The sequence below is a fragment of the Primulina huaijiensis genome, chromosome 18, assembly GCF_012295235.1.
Source record: "Primulina huaijiensis isolate GDHJ02 chromosome 18, ASM1229523v2, whole genome shotgun sequence".
Lineage (NCBI taxonomy): Eukaryota > Viridiplantae > Streptophyta > Magnoliopsida > Lamiales > Gesneriaceae > Primulina > Primulina huaijiensis.
The window spans coordinates 19,949,299-19,965,664 of record NC_133323.1 but is presented as its reverse complement, the minus strand read 5'-3'; the positions used below and the strand labels follow the sequence as shown (position 1 = coordinate 19,965,664).

At 36.5% G+C, this 16,366-nt stretch overlaps 1 protein-coding gene across 2 annotated transcripts; it reads right to left on the bottom strand.

Annotated features, from left to right (window-relative positions):
• Positions 1-6,119: 6,119 nt before the first annotated feature.
• LOC140964432 (aldehyde dehydrogenase-like) lies at positions 6,120-11,552 on the bottom strand. Of its 2 annotated transcripts, XM_073424216.1 has the most exons (11): positions 11,417-11,552; positions 11,075-11,281; positions 9,680-9,748; positions 9,501-9,597; positions 9,110-9,316; positions 8,778-8,893; positions 8,545-8,649; positions 8,291-8,463; positions 8,099-8,189; positions 7,560-7,709; positions 6,120-6,513 (listed from the first exon to the last, which is right to left on the bottom strand). In XM_073424216.1, the coding sequence occupies exons 2-11, from the start codon at positions 11,258-11,260 to the stop codon at positions 6,283-6,285; spliced, it is 1,425 nt and encodes a 474-aa protein (XP_073280317.1). In that variant the 5' UTR covers positions 11,261-11,281; positions 11,417-11,552; the 3' UTR covers positions 6,120-6,282. The 2 variants fall into 2 exon arrangements, with proteins under 2 accessions (XP_073280317.1, XP_073280316.1); XM_073424215.1 differs by having other exon boundaries at positions 11,075-11,528.
• Between the last annotated feature and the right edge of the window lie 4,814 nt (positions 11,553-16,366).

The window sequence follows — 16,366 nt, the reverse complement described above, 5'->3', positions numbered from 1 at the left end:
TATATATATATGAGCTTTTTTTAAAAAAATAGTAAGTTTTCAGTAAAATAACAATTCTAAAAACGAAAGATTTATTAGGATTTTTAAAATGAATGGGTCTCATGTGAGACCGTCTCACAGATCTTAATCTGTGAGACGGGTCAACCCTACCCATATTCACAATAAAAAGTAATACTCTTAGCTTAAAAAGAAATACTTTTTCATGGATGACCCAAATAAGAGATCCGTCTCACAAATACGACCCGTGAGACCCTCTCACACAAATTTTTGTCTTTTAAAATAGGTGTTATGCTATACATGATTGAAAATATTTAATTTAATGTATTTTTTTAATCAAGACTTCAAATGTTAATTTAAAAATATAAACTTCATTTATTGTCTACATCGATTATATCAATTTTTTTAGCACTTCAAATTTGAATTTAATTCCTTTTTTTTTATGTCAATTCAAGTGTAATTTATTAATTCTATGTTTTCGATTTCTTTTTTCAAATTGAAAATGAACTACAACGAAAAAATAAAATAATTTAAATTTTTTGCATTATTATATCAATTCATTTAATTCAATTTATGATTTGAATTTACATTGTTATGTTTAGTTGTTAATATAAACTGTATAAATAAATCAATCTGAATTATGTATCACATTCAAGGAAGCAGTTTTCAATCAGAATAAAAAGAATGACTCCAATGTTCAGTGTCATCCGTGAGATAAATCATTCAAAAATACATCGAGAGCTTAAACTCCGATAGGTTTGTTGTTATGATCTATCTGTGATAGAATCGAAGATAACAGTTTAGATGAAGTGAATTAACTGTATGCAAACTATGTCAAATAATGTTAAGTTTAAATTGTGTTAATAACTTAAGATTATATTCCAATCACACTGAATAATTTGAGCTACTATAAATGTGAGGCCCGGGGTCGAAGAGGGCAGAGGGTGATCGTCGGTGCCATGAGGTTGCACGGACAATGAACGGCTCCTGGCAGGCTTCTAGGCGAAGGAAACATGAATGAACCGATCTTACACCGGAAGGAGAGGGATTCCAAAACTTTTTAGGTATGGGACTGTGCAGTTGAGGAGGGCTTAAAAGATTTGATTTGTACTACTCATATCAAGAAGGTGCATCTTCTTTTCAGTAGCTCATCACATAAAAACTCCAAAGTTAAGCGTGCTTGACTTGGAGCAATTCTGGGATGTGTGACCTCTTGGGAAGTTTCCTAGGGTGCGTGTGAGTGAGGACATAAGCACGCTGGAAAGACTCATCTTGGTACAGTGAGGACAGTCATCGAATCCAGGGCGTTACAGTTGGTATCAGAGCTGACCTCTCCTAGTACGGTGTGGTTCAGGAACGAACCAAGCGGAAGCTGGTGGGCATGTGAGGCTCGGGGCCGAAGAGGGCGGGGGTGATCGCCGGTGACATGAGGTAGCACGGACAATGAGCGGCTCCTAGCAGGCTTCTAGGCGAAGGGAACATGAATGAACCGATCTTACACCGGAAGGAGAGAGATTCCAAAACTGTTCAGGTATGAGACTGTGCAGTTGAGGAGGGCTCAAAAGATTTGATTTGTACTACTCATATCAAGAAGGTGCATCTTCTTTTCAATAGCTCATCACATAAAAACTTCAAAGTTAAGCGTGCTTGACTTGGGGCAATTCTGGGATAGGTGACCTCTTGAGAAATTTCCTAGGGTGCGTGTGAGTGAGGACATAAGCACGCTGGAAAGACTCGTCTTGGTACAGTGAGGACAGTCGTCGAATCCGGGGCGTTACAGTTGGTATCAAAGTTGACATCTCCTAGTACGGTGTGGTTCGGGGACGAACCAAGCGGAAGCTGGTGGGCATGTGAGGCCCGAGGCCAAAGAGGACGGGGGGTGATCGCCGGTGCCATGAGCTTTCACGGACAATGAGCGGCTCCTGGCAGGCTTCTAGGCGAAGGGAACATGAATGAACCGATCTTACACCAGAAGGAGAGGGATTCTAAAACTGTTCAGGTATGAGACTGTGGAGTTGAGGAGGGCTTAAAAGATTTGATTTATACCACTCATACCAAGAAGGTGCATCTTCTTTTCGGTAGCTCATCACATAAAAACTCCAAAGTTAAGCGTGCTTGACTTGGGGCAATTCTGATATGGGTGACCTCCTGGGAAGTTTCCTAGGGTGCGTGTGAGTGAGGATATAAACACGCTGGAAAGACTCGTCTTGGCACAATGAGTACATTCGTCGAATCATGGGCGTTACAATAAACATGTTCTAAGTGCGGAAAATGCTCATATTACTTAGCAAATATGATAAAAAAAAAATTTTAAAATACTCGATCTACTTCAGTTCACTTATCAGTGCATATGATAAACTTATCAGATCAAGTAATTAGTAGTAAATAAAGATGCAATAAGTTGTTTGTAGAAGTTCGAAAGTTAAGCTTCTACGTCTCTCATTTTTCTATTTCCAGAAGGATTTTATTAGAAGATTTGATTAGTACAACAACTTGTACAAACTCACTTCATCTCGATTTCACCCTAATTTCATCTCAAGAGACCTGATAACATCATGCTCACTGCGTCTCAGTTACGCTAAGCTATAGAGTTTTCACCTGATCTCAGCTTAAGAGCTTTGATCACGCCAGGCTCAGTTCGCATCGGTTTCATCAGGCTATGACCCGATCTCAGTATGACCCGATCTCAATTCAGAAGCCTTGATCAAGTCAGGCTCGCTTCACCTCGGTTACGTCAAGCTATAATGGTTTTCAACTAACCTCAGCTCAGGAGTCCTGATCATTCAAGTTCATGTCACCTCAGTTACATTAGACTATAAAGGTTTTCACCAGACTTCAGCTCAAGAGCTCTAGTTACGTCAAGATCATCTTGTTACATCAGCCTATAAAGGTCATTACAGAGTGAATATTATGCCGAGCTTAAGCAGATCATCAATGCTCATGAGCATGAGTTGTGACTCCCCCATTGGTATAGGCAGCCGAGCTCCTGTTTATCAATTAAGTCGTCCTCTCTTTTTTACATTGATCTTTCCAAGTTTAATATTTTAACTGTTTGGCCGAGCTACCAACCACTCTTAGTTAACCTTTCAAAGGTTATTATTTAAATGTTTCGATGAGCTCCTTGAACCCGATCGGCCTCTCTTGCATTGATCTTTACAAGGTCAATAGTTCAAATGTTTGGCCGAACTCCTCAAGTCAATAGTTCAACTTTTTGCTCTTGCATTTTATAATTTCATATTTTCACAACACTTGACCGAAAAGTAACAAACACCAAAAACTTACATTCTTCAAAGGTGAACTGAAAATTGGGACGCGAAAAGTAATTGTCAATTGCTAACCATATCGTAGAAGAGGAGTAGGTCTCTTGTGAGACGATCTCACGAATCTTTATCTGTGAGACATGTCAACTCTACCGATATTCACAATAAAAAATAATACTCTTAGCATAAAAAGTAATACTTTTTCATGGATGACCCAAATAAGATATCCGTCTCACAAAATACGACCCGTGAGATCGTCTCACACAAGTTTTTGCCCTAGAAGAGAGACGGATAAAAGCACACCAATTAGTTTTACATCGATTATAAGAATATATTAACATTACAAAGAGAAATATAAACAATACTTATTAGTTTTGAAAACGTCTCTTCAGATGGACTTTGCTGAGCTCTAATCTTACATATACAAAGTCTTGAAACATGCAAATCTTGCTGACTTGTTGAGTAGTATCGTTCCAAAGATCCCTAAAAGCCAACGATAAAAACAAAATCCCACGCAGATATAAAATCTTTTTGCAATGAATGAGTCATCTTCATGCTCTAGATTTCTTATAGCCTTGCCATCACTATTAAAATTTGAATCTCGATGATTGATTTCATCTTCCTCGGGCAAGATTTATTGAGTGCCGGATGCCCACAAAGCCCAGAGTTCCCCGCATAGAACATTCATCGAACTTTAGGATCTGAGGTGGAATTCTCATGGAAAAGAAGTTGTATAACAAGTTCAGAATTCCGAGAAAGCTCAATTCATAGGCTTTTAGGAATGCCACCGGAAAGATGGATCAAGAGAATCCAATGACTTCATGAGACCAATACTTTGAGGAATGAATCCAGTCAGATTATTTCTCGAGAGTTTCCATTAAACAAGGGCTTTGACAAGAATTAGCAATAATTATTTTGAAGTGCGAAATCATAATAAGTTAAATTGTGTGTTAAAAATATGTATAAGCGAATATCGGATTTTATTATATTCGATAGTATTTATTTTGATCTTCATCTCTCTGTATTTCTTCTGCAATATTTGAAGAATGGGGGATCATTCAAGAATAAATACCCATGATTCGTTTCATATTCTTGGATTTGGAAATATCTGCAAAGCAAGCAGATCTCTCGTCTACAAACGTTATCCTGAGAAAAGATCATCATTCTCCAAGAAAATTGACTTTAATCCAAGCCTAAATCCATCCAGAAAGATTGCAATGTATTTTCTGCACATATTTTTTGTCCTGAATGAAACTATCCCATCAAGATATAATTTTAATTCTTTTCTCGGTGTGAAAGACGTATGGTGTGAAGAACTTCAGAGATAAAAGATTTGCTCCAGGAATTTTGTTGCAATTATCTGATCCAGAATCATGTGTCTGATTGTTGTCTCACAATGAAAAATTGCTAGAAATGAACATTTGATCTCGATTTATACGTTTCTTTTCAGATATTTATGTGTTTTTAACATATTAGATAATTTCTTATTGTTCTATGCTACAACGGATGAATTATTATTATTTTTGTATCTAGTATGAATAGCATAAAATGAATATGACTCGTGCATTCATACACCAAGATGACATGTGCAAAGCAAATCTGCAGAGCCGTAAAGACAGAGCTTCATACAAAGAAAACAAGAATGAAATGAAGGGATCAAGGCACAATAGCAATGCTTCCACCATAGGTTTATTCAAGAACAAAAGTTTCAATAACTTGTGACACAGTCGGGTCAATCGAGTCCTTGTATCACGAAAAATATGAGCCCCCCTCCTCTAACACGCACCACTAGCCACAACTACTCTTCTCTCTCGAGAAGCAATAGCAGGTATCAAACAACAATAGCACAATCCAGAGCCTCCCTATCGAGGACCATGAGCCAAAGAAACAGCATGGAAAAACCGGTGTCTGCCCTTACATGCACTCTCTCCTAAAGCATGATTAGGAAGGGTTCAACCCTTATTATGTATTCTAACTCAAGAAGGTTCGTAAAACCTCCTGCTATGGAGAAAGAACTCGAGGGTACACTCGAGGAGATGTTATTCGGATGCATCATGAAGGTCAATATCACAATAGACACAGTTACAGAGAATGGGTAGGTGCAAAGATTTTGGTTTTAGCAGAAGATACAATCAAAATCATGAGAATGTTATCTATAAAGGTTTACTTGTCACTCCATAAAAAACCCATTTTTTTATGCTTCTTCTAGGCAAAAAATAGAAGAAGAGAAAGTTTTGACAATAAAAGTGAATCCTGGATAGAAGAAAGGAACAACAATAACCTTCGAAGGCAAGGGAAACGAGATACAGGGGGAGAACCCCGCAGATGTAGTATTTGTAGTTGCAGAGAAACAGCACTTGTCGTTCCACCGAAAAGGGGACGATTTACAACTGGAAGTAGAGATTCCATTGATAGAAGCTCTCACCGGATGTACTCTAGCAGTACCTTTGTTGGATGGCCAAGCAATGAGCATGAAAATCGAAAATATTATATACCAGGTTATGAGAAGATCATAGAAGGACAAGGCATGCCAAGGCAAAACAACCCGAAAACAAGGGGAAATTTGATGCACACATTTTCAGTTGAGTTTCCCAAGGAATTGACAGAAGAACGAAGGTCCAATATTGTTGATATTTTACAGGATACTAGATGATGAGGATAATATTTTTATCTTTTTCCACTTCAATTGTTAAAATTTTCTTCTTTATGATATTTAGGAATATCACACCAGAGTTTCCAACAAATCCACTTTTGAGCATATGTAGTTCAGTGGTAAAAGGATATTGGAACTAAATTCTGTCACATGGTAAGCTCAAACACAGTTCAACAAATTGATTGACATTATGATTAAATTACCACGAGAAAGAATCAAGTCAAACTAAATATAAACACAAACCTCCTAAGTAGAAACATTATTGTTTAATCCTCAAACAGAAGTCCGTTCACACAAGTAAAAGCACAATAAATTAAACCAGTTGCGTGTGTTCCATCCATCTATATGCAAGTATAGCCAAATATTCAAGTCTTACCAACCAATCAAAACTCGAAAAATACCAATGATATCTCCCTTCAACAGCGCCTTGAGCAATTTTAGCTTCTTAGTAGTGTATGGAGGGTATCTAGCAGCTAAATCCCCAGCAAAACTACGTTGTAAAACGGCCTTCTTATGGCTGAAAGCATCGAAAGAGAATTTCCCATGGTATGCTCCCATTCCACTTTCTCCCACTCCTCCAAACGGCAAACTGGACACTGCAAGCTGTGTTTAAAAAAATCATTAAATGACTGGTCAATCGAGTTATACCATCACTCTCGCATTATTCTGTAAAAAACCGAAGCTTTAGAAATTCTGCTTTGGGGATATGATTCTGCACCTCTTTAAAAATGAAAAAAGAATAGATTTTGCTCAGTTCTCTATGCAAACATAAATCTGCTTCTACATACTAAAAAATACTTAAAAGAAGTTTGGCTTAGAAAAGAACTTTGTTAAACTGCTTCTACATCCAAACTGGCCTCCTAATAAATGGTCCTCCCACAGGAAATTGAGAAAAAAAAAGTTAGAAAACATGCATTTTGATATCTCTTCGCTTTAGATGTCTCTGCTGGTTGATAAACTCAAAACAAACCCTCAACCTACCCAATTCTATTTTGACTACTCATCTACTGCATTCAAGTATAGAATGTAAACCAAATGTTCTACTTGGGGTGAGAAGCGTAATAGTGTTTTCTAAATGCCAACACGTCATGATTATTCGTAGGGTGTCATCTATAATCAGGCAAAAGCCACCTATAGTAACCATTTTTATTTCTTAGTTCTGATCTTTTGTCTCCTAAAATACCTCGTTCTATACTACATTGTATGAGTTCTCTTGATTTGTCCCAACTTTGGTGTCTCCCATTTATTCTTTTTATTTCTTGGATGCCTAACACATCTAATAATGGTATGAAGTTCAGATAGACAAATATTATCTCAATGTCTAGAAATTTGTTTTTTTATTTCATGAAAAAAATCCTTACTTCGATAATAATGTATAATACATTAATTTTTAAAAATTTTAAAATACGATTCTGTTCTATACAAAATCTACAAAATCAATTTAAACGTGCGTACGCAGCAAGTACTACTAGACTACCAGTGTACATGAAAGTCGCCTCCTATATTATGTCATGGAGTCAATCACCATAGATGCTACCAGAAATAAGATAAAATGTACATCTGCAACCAGACAGACTTGACCTCGTGTTGGCATGTGTTCAAGACTAAGAAGTATCCGCGACAATTTTTATTCCAGAAGGAAGACTTACATGTAGAGTAGTGTCGTTAACGAGCAGACCCCCTGCAGAGACGTTTTTTATGAACTCCTCTTTCAGCCTTTTGTCATTTGTAAATACATATGCAGCAAGTGGCTTCGCTCTGGCATTAATCTCACTTATACTGTCTTCAATTTTGTTGACCTTCGTGAATGGAAAACAAAATATAATTACACTAAATATGTCAAGAGTTAAACATAATTAAGCCAAATATAAGACGAATTTCCTTTTTACTTAGAAGCGTAACAGCATTCTTCAAATATTGACTTTTTTCATTTGTTAATATGAGTTTGCTCAACTTTTCACCAACTGTATGAGGTATTTTCTCTTCTTAAATCTATAAATACATGTCGAGATTATATCATCTCAGAATTTCACCATTTCTTGGTTAGCACAACAGTAATCTACAGGCAAAAGTGACATGAAACTAATGGCTAGATTATTTTATTAATGCACACCAAGTAAAAATAACACAAAAATGACATCTGATGATCTCGCAAAGAGAGTATACAAGAAGATTCATTAAATTCTACCGTGAGTATTGGAAGTAAAGGGCCAAATATCTCATCGCTCATGATCAGAGAATCAGCTGGCACATCCAACATTATAGTGGGAGCAATCTTGCTGAAAAACGAAAGGAAAAGCAATAACATGTTTAGGATTCTACAATCATAACATCAACTCTGAAGAAGGAAAAGAGTGCTAAACTGCTTTGTTGAACTCACATATTGGCTTTATCCTGTTGACCTCCATGAACGATCTTACCAGAGACCTTCTCATCATCTATCAACCTTGCTAAGCGATCAAAATGGTTGGAATTTACTATGGCTGACAAGTCTTTTGATTGCAGAGGATCCTTTCCATAGAATTTTTCAAGCTCACATGTAAGAGCATTTATCTAAGAAACCATGACAGCACTTGAAAAATTAATAAATATTTCTCAACTCGCATCGTGGTTCAATAAAACAGAATTGCTTACCAGTTTTGGGGCATAATCTTTTGTAGTTATTATGTAATCAGGAGAAACACAGGTTTGTCCGCTATTGCACCCCCACTTGCCTGAAATGATACGTCTAGCAGCAACCTATCAATGCAGAACAAATTTTCATGATAATTTCAACTGATAAGAACAAAGAACATTGCTTTCAGATAGGGGTTCCCTACAAAAAAATTATATGTAGGAAAATCTTGAATAAAAAAAGTGATAGTTACTTTTAATTCGATGTTTGTATCAACAACGGTTGGACATTTCCCACCAAGCTCCAAAACCACAGGTGTAAGATGCTTTGCCGCTGCAGCTAACACGATGCGTCCCACCTTACCGTTCCCTATAAAATTATTTGGTCGAACATGTTAACTTCCTAGTACCTAGAGTATAATCAGGAGCACAAACAACAAAAATTAAATGTGATTTGCCATCATTTGATAAGAATATTATTAATAAGAAATGTCATAGTTGTATTTAAGGGATGATGAATTAACTTGTGATCTTATGATAGCTTCTTCATAACATAAAATCATTATACGGTTGAATTTGTTATCACCTGTGTAAAATATTTTGTCCCATTTTTGCTCAAGTAATGCAGTGCTTTCGGACACAGCGCCCTCAATAACTTTGACTGATGAAGTATCCATATACTCCCCAAGAAGTTTTGCAAGCACTGATGATGTGGCAGGGGCAATTTCAGAAGGTTTTAATACGACAGCATTGCCAGCTGCAATAGCTCCAATCACCGGATCAAGAGATAGCACTTTGGGGTCGACCGAAATCATATGCAAGGAAAAAGCAATACAATAGCATAAAGTTTTGGGGGTCAGATAAATGCTAAAATGCAAGATTTGCTCTAATAACAAGTTATGAGTACATAAAGCAAATGTTAAACATGAGTCAAGTAATAAACACGAGAAAGGAAGATTGAATTAGGATAAACTTACAAAATGGATAGTTCCAAGCTGATATAACTAACACGACACCCAAAGGTTCCGATACTATCTCAGCTTTCGAAGGAAAGGTAGTCATGGAGGTTTTCACCTGCATTTAGAATTGGACGACCCTTTAAAAGATAACAGGAAGCCAACATAATTTTCCATATTTTAAAACATTTCGAATTTACTTTTTCCGGCATCATCCATCGGTGCAATTCTTTTAAAGCGAACTTGCATGCTGTTGATATTGCAGAAATCTGCGTCATAAATAACACAAGTCGGAACCATGAATTTGACGAGAAGGTGATGATTAATATAAAATTCATGCTCAAGTAGGTAGACAAGAAGAATGTGCCACGGCCAAAACGTAAAGGAAATTTTAAGTTTTTACTCAATTATTTCCACTCATTTTCTAAAAAACTTCAACGGTACAAATATGATACTCAAAGCCATAATCACACTCAACCATAGTCAATCTTGAAATGATTCAGTTGATCCTAGAAACGACCCTGATTGTGATTTCTACATTATGATAGCACTTGGTAGGGATAGCTATCCACAATTATGAAAAAAATGATTAAATTATTCTTCTTTATTAATTCCAAAAACCGCTAATAATGAATTGTTTTCAGTTATTTTCCTCAACATACACCTATCTTTCGCTATAGTTCTTAGCCCATCAGTTTTTGGTCATTGTTCTTTGATATCAATCTTTTGAACATCGATTTGAATTCTGATACGCTGCAATCCATGACATACTAAATTCACTGTATATCCTTTCAACAAAATTAGTCCATCATCTTTTACTTCTTTTTCGAGACCCCATTTGCTGCATTTCCCACCCCAAGAAAAGAGACAGAGGGCCATTCACTGAAACCCAAAAAGGCAGAATCAAGAAGACATTTTTATTATAAGAAAACAGGAATCAAGAATTGCCACACTTTTTGCACAGCAAAATATATTTTCATAGATGACAGTTTTATGCATGCATCATTCCATCTAACTGATGTACAACTGTACAAGGAACGTTTTCCATGAAAAAATTTCATTACAGATTGAAAGTAGGCGTTTGTTTAGCTTTCCTCTTCTAAGGTAGAAACAACAGTTAACATACTAATTAGTACCTCATACTTTTAATCATAATCACAAATCAAGGTCCAAAAGTTATAAACAAAAATTGATTTTCAATTTTACACCTCAATCCCTTCTGCTCTGGTTTAGAACTAGCCAGGCAGTCACCCTCATTAAAATTAAAAAAGAAAATAAAAATTCATAAATATTTCACAATTTTTTAAAATTATATAAATTTCGCATTAAATACACGGAACTACCCAACTAAATCATAACCATCTCAGCATACCTCAGATTTCCATCAAAGAAACACATTAAAAAGCGGAAAAGATCCCAAGATTCAACTTTTCATCTTTAATGAAAACAGAGCATTGAATACAGCCAAGAAAAGGACAAAAAAAATAATCACATCGTTTAAATCGGAAAAACAACACATGAATCGCATTTAAAAACACGAATCCGAGAAATCCCAAGCTGCAAGAAACAACAAAATAAAACTATTTTCCTTTCACCTCATGAACAAAGGCCTCAAATTCTGGCTTATTCAGATCAGAACGCAGAGCATGGACGATCTCCTCTTCATGATGCTCGGTAATCTTCAAAAGGGCCTTCAACTGGGAAACCCGCCACTCCAAAGTCTTGGTCTTCCCGCCGGAATAGGTGGCTCTCAGCTCCTTCACCACTGCTTCCGCATCCATCGCCGCCGTTGTCAAGAAAATCTAGAAAACCCCGCTAACAAACAGTGAAAAACAACTCTTGGTGGAAAATATTATACTTACGCTTACGTAGACCAGATTATATATATAAAATAAATTTGATTCCGTGACAGAGTGTCATTAGAAGGAAGGAGATACGTTTTGGGATCTTGTTCAAGGAAAGTTGGCCGCCTGCTTCAGCTTGTGTGTACATACATGTTACGGATAACCTTATGTAAAAAAATGTCCCCTTTTTAACTTTGGATATCACTAAAAAGCTGAAACACAGCCGAATGAGAGTATCTTAGACACAGACAAAATAATCACTCAGAGTTTTGAGCTGTGTTTCATATGCCAAGTAATTGGTACGGTATAGAAATAAGCCTTCAAAATCAACCGTGTAATATATTTTTACTTCAATGAAAATAGTGAATATATTATATTTAGGATTATATACTTTTATAAAAAAATGGACAAAAAATAAAACAAAGAAGCAACACTATGGGTAACACGAAGTGTTTGCAATTTTAACCAAAATTATAGTCAATGACAATGATACAACTCTGATTTTTTATACGGTACAACAGTTCAAATATCACGTTGTTAGGATCGGAAATAAATTTAGAGGAAAGTGGATAAATTTATCTCAATAAATATTTCGATTGGGTTAGCAACTTTGAAATTTTATTTTTGTCAGTTGGGTTTTCAGTAAGTTAATTGGTATGAACTGTCTGAAAGTAGACTAACTAAGAATGTTCGAACAAATGACTTATTAAAAAAATCAGTTGTGTTCTATTGAATAATATTTACGATAGATAAACTGATAAGTAAATAAGAACAAAGTTGTTTCTAAATGTTCGAAGATTTCAATACTCCTACGTCACTCTTTCTTCCTCACAAAAAGATTGTACTAAAATACATTGGTAATTACAAACAGTTCGAAATCACCCACTTCAATAGGACTTAACACTGCCTAACTGAAGCTCTTATTAACTTCAATCTAGAATGATTTGAACAGTAAGATTTCTCACTCTTACTTACATGGAATTCACAAGGAAATTTTTGTAAAAATGATAGAGTTCAAATTATTTTACGAGACGAGCTCGATCTTATTCGGAAAGTCGGTTTTGGGCAAATGAGAGACTTTTAAAAGATTAATATTACTATTTTCGAAAACTAATTTTTATAAACTTTTATTTTTCAATTAAATGAGTGTTATTGGGCATAATTTACCTAGGATAAGTAGGTCCAATTGCTCTTAAAATCAAATGCCCAAAACATAAGCCCATTAACATTCAAATTAAAATCTATAAAAAAAGAATTCCTAGGTCTTTTGAGAAGGATGTCACCCGAAACACACACTTCACACACACCTAAATTTCAAAAAAATAGAGGAGGAAGAAAAAAGGAGTCTTCATCGCCGTTCGTTCTTCTTCTTCGCCCCACGCCAACAATCATATATTCGTGCGTTCTAAAACGCAAAAGCACGTTTCTAAACTCCTTTGACGCATCATTCAAATCATAATATGCATGTTTTATGTATCTTTAATGAAAAATATTTGAGTTCAAATTGCTTAACGTTTTGACGAAAATATTCAAAATTTTGATGATTTTACGCTCGATGAAAAACGTTATAATTCCTAAGGACACGCTGTCAAGAGGAGGTATTTAAGGGCTAGGAAAAGTGTCGTTTAAGGGACAACACGACGGCTGGACAAGCATGGAAGGGTTGTGCATGGCAAGGGGGAAGAGTCCTAGGGTTTGCTCTTAGGTAGGGGCATGGCTAGGGGGAAGCAGCACACTGTGGCTCAGCTCGGTTGGAGGGGCGTGCGGGCTGGCTCGAGGCTGATAATAAGGGGGTCAGCTAGGTTCCTAGATGGGCCTCGAGGAGTCTGGGGCAGGTTAGTTGAAGGAAGAGTAGTCGCGAGCCCTAGGCGCTCTTGCGCATGTGTGCATGCGCAGGGTTGGCTCCGCGTGGCTGAGGGCTGGTTCGGTGCTGGGCTAGGCTAGGCCTGGAAGGGTCCAAGACGGTCGGGTCAGGGTTAGGTCCAGGATGGTTCGGTGGTGGCTCGAGGTTTTAGGAAGGCGAATGGTTCTAGGGAGGTTAGGGCTCGAGTATTGTGATGGTTGGGCTAGGGGCTGTGTAACGCCCCGAAAATTTTAAGGTCCACGCAAACCACATGCATGCAATTATTAAATTATCTTGTATTTAATTAAATGTTTTAATTGCATTAAATAATTATGTTGTGCATAATTGCATGTTTAAAATATATTTTTCTACATGGTTGCATAAAAATGTATTTTTAAAGGATATTTGAGTTGCGATCGAAGAACGGAAACCGAGGGCTGAGAAACGTAAAACGTTTTTATCAAATAATTGTTTTTAATTATTTAAAATATGAGTGTTGGTTTTTCATATTTTTGAAAATAAGAAGTTTTGAGGTGATTTTATACGCCGGGGCGTAATTTTTATAGGTATTGGATTTTCAACAAAAATTTGAACGTATTAGCAACCCGGCTAATAAATTCACAAATTTATTTTTACCAAAACTTTGTTAACATCTTATTTAAATCTTAATTAGACTAATGGGCTTAATTTTATGTCATAATAGACCTAAGCCTAATTAGTAAACTAATTAGCCATTTTATTAATATAAAAACACTTAAAAACATACCCCATGCACTCATAAACTCACGGCAACAACTTTTAAAAATCAGAAACACTCCCAAATACACCCCACACACGGCACTACACACACACAACTTTTGAAGGAAATTCGAAGGGGTCCAAGGGAGATTCAAGCCTAGTTCGCGTCCCGTTCTTCGTCGTCAACGGATTTTCGTGCGTATATAAAGCAAAAGCACGTCATATTCTCCTTTTACTCATCATCACACCATATTATGTATTTAAGTTTGAATTTGCATGAAAACAAAGAACACAAGTTTTATTTTCGTAACTAATTGCATATATGCTTTAAACGTGTGTTATTTGATTCCAAAATCATGTTTTTATGTGGTTAAGGGGGCTGCCATGTTAGGAGGATAATTAAAGATGTTTACACGAAGCATTAGGTACATAAAACACAACCTAAACGTTGCACAAACATGAATGTAACAAACAGGAACCGAAACTTGTGGTGGTGAGTTTTGAGGGCTCGGTTTTTGGGGAATAAGAGGATAGGCCTTGCATGGTTCATCTGGGGTAAGGGCTGGGTCATGGTCTGAGTCAGGGAAGAGTCCTAGCCACGCTAAGACTCGAAAATCAGGGGCTGGGAGGAGTCCTTGCCAAGAAGGACTCCACCCGAGAGCAAGAGATAGCAGAGCAGGTTGACAGTTGGGTTAGGGAAGAAGTGGCTCGGCCATGGAGCTCTAGGCTGGGTTGGGCTAGGTCCTTAGGGTCCTAAGAGGGCGCAAGATGGTGTGGGCAGGGGCTGGTGTGACTTGGGTGCGCTGGGGCTCGAAGGGATGTGTGCTTGCGCATGACAACAAGTGAACGCGCAGGTTGCTTCTTGATTCAGGTGCTGCGGGCTTGGGGTTCTGGTGGCTAAGTTGGTCTGGGCTTGGTCTGGGCGTGGTCTAGGGTCGGTAAGGGTCATGGGTGGCCGATGGGTAAGGGCTGGTAGTGTCCCAAGGCGGCTAGGAAACCTACTACAAACACTACAAACGCACACACACATGTACTTGGGGTCGGTTTCCAGGAGTGATTGTGCGACTTAGGGGCTGGTTCTTGGGCTCGGGGCTGGTCAGTAGGGTTTCTAGATGGGTTGGCTTGGGTTTGGCTCGAGGTGGCTTGGGCGTGGCTCGAGTAAATTAGGAGTTGGCTCGGGTGATTTGGTTATGTGTCAAAAACGAAAATTAAAGAACAAAAATTGAATCCATGGGTCCACGGGTGTGGATCATGACTTGGAAGGGTAGAATAAATCATAAAAAGGTTATGTTAAAAGTTCGGGACAAAAATAACGAGTTTTGGATTTATTCGAGATTTAATCGGCGCACGAAACGCTAATTAACGAGTTAATTGAAACGCCTAGTTTAAGCTTTATAAAATTATGAAAAATTAGGTTTAAGCTTAAATAATTCTTAAAAGGCTAAATTTTTAATTTGGGAATTTTATATTAAGATTTGGTTTAATTTCGGATTAAAGCGCGTTAATATGTCTTATTTAAAGATTAATTTAAAAGTCATCGATTTAAGCTAAATAAAAATATGAGAAAATTCATGTAAGCTTAAATAAATATTTGGGACATGTTAGAGTCAATGGAATTAAGAAAATATCGAAAACGTGAAATTTTACGTTCAGGAGTAAAACGGTCTTTTTACACCTAGAAATTAGTAAACGTCATGGCAGTGTCCTGAATGCTGTTTTATGTGCTAATATGATTATTTTCAATGATTATGAATTCTTATATGTTAATATGTCAATTTTAAATGTTTATGGAATTTTTATGTTTATGGATTTTTACGTTAAAATGTTTATTTTAAACGTTTATGATGTTAAAATGTTTATTTTAAAATGTGTATGGCTTTTTATGATTTTTATAAGATAAAACGTTTATTTTAAATGTTGATGGATTTTATGATTTAACGTGGACATCTAAAAGACATGTTGCATGCTTGGTTTAAAAAGAAAAACGTTATATGCATGTTTAAATTTTGTTAAGTGATGAGAATATAAAACGTTGAAGGAAGTGAAGTAATTGTGACTAATACGATGATATGTTGGAAATTTCGTGAGGGTTATGGTCCCAGTGGGAGCCCGACGATCGTGTTTCCTTGGATACGGATATGAATATGTATATGTTGATGATGATATGAATATGAATATGTTTATGATGGTATTAAAACGTTTACGTAAAAGTTTTTGATAAAGTTTATGAAAATGTTTATGTTTAAAGATGATGAATCATTTTGAAAATGTTTTTATTTAAAGTTTATCCATCATGAAAATGTTTATGAAAATGGTTTTGTTTAAAGTTTCTGCATCTTCATGAAAACGATATTTTAAGTACAAGTATTTTTCACTGTTGTATGTGATTTTTATACTTATTATTTGGTATCAAGAATATGATGTGTTGAGTCTTTAGACTCACTAGGTGTGATTGATGCAGG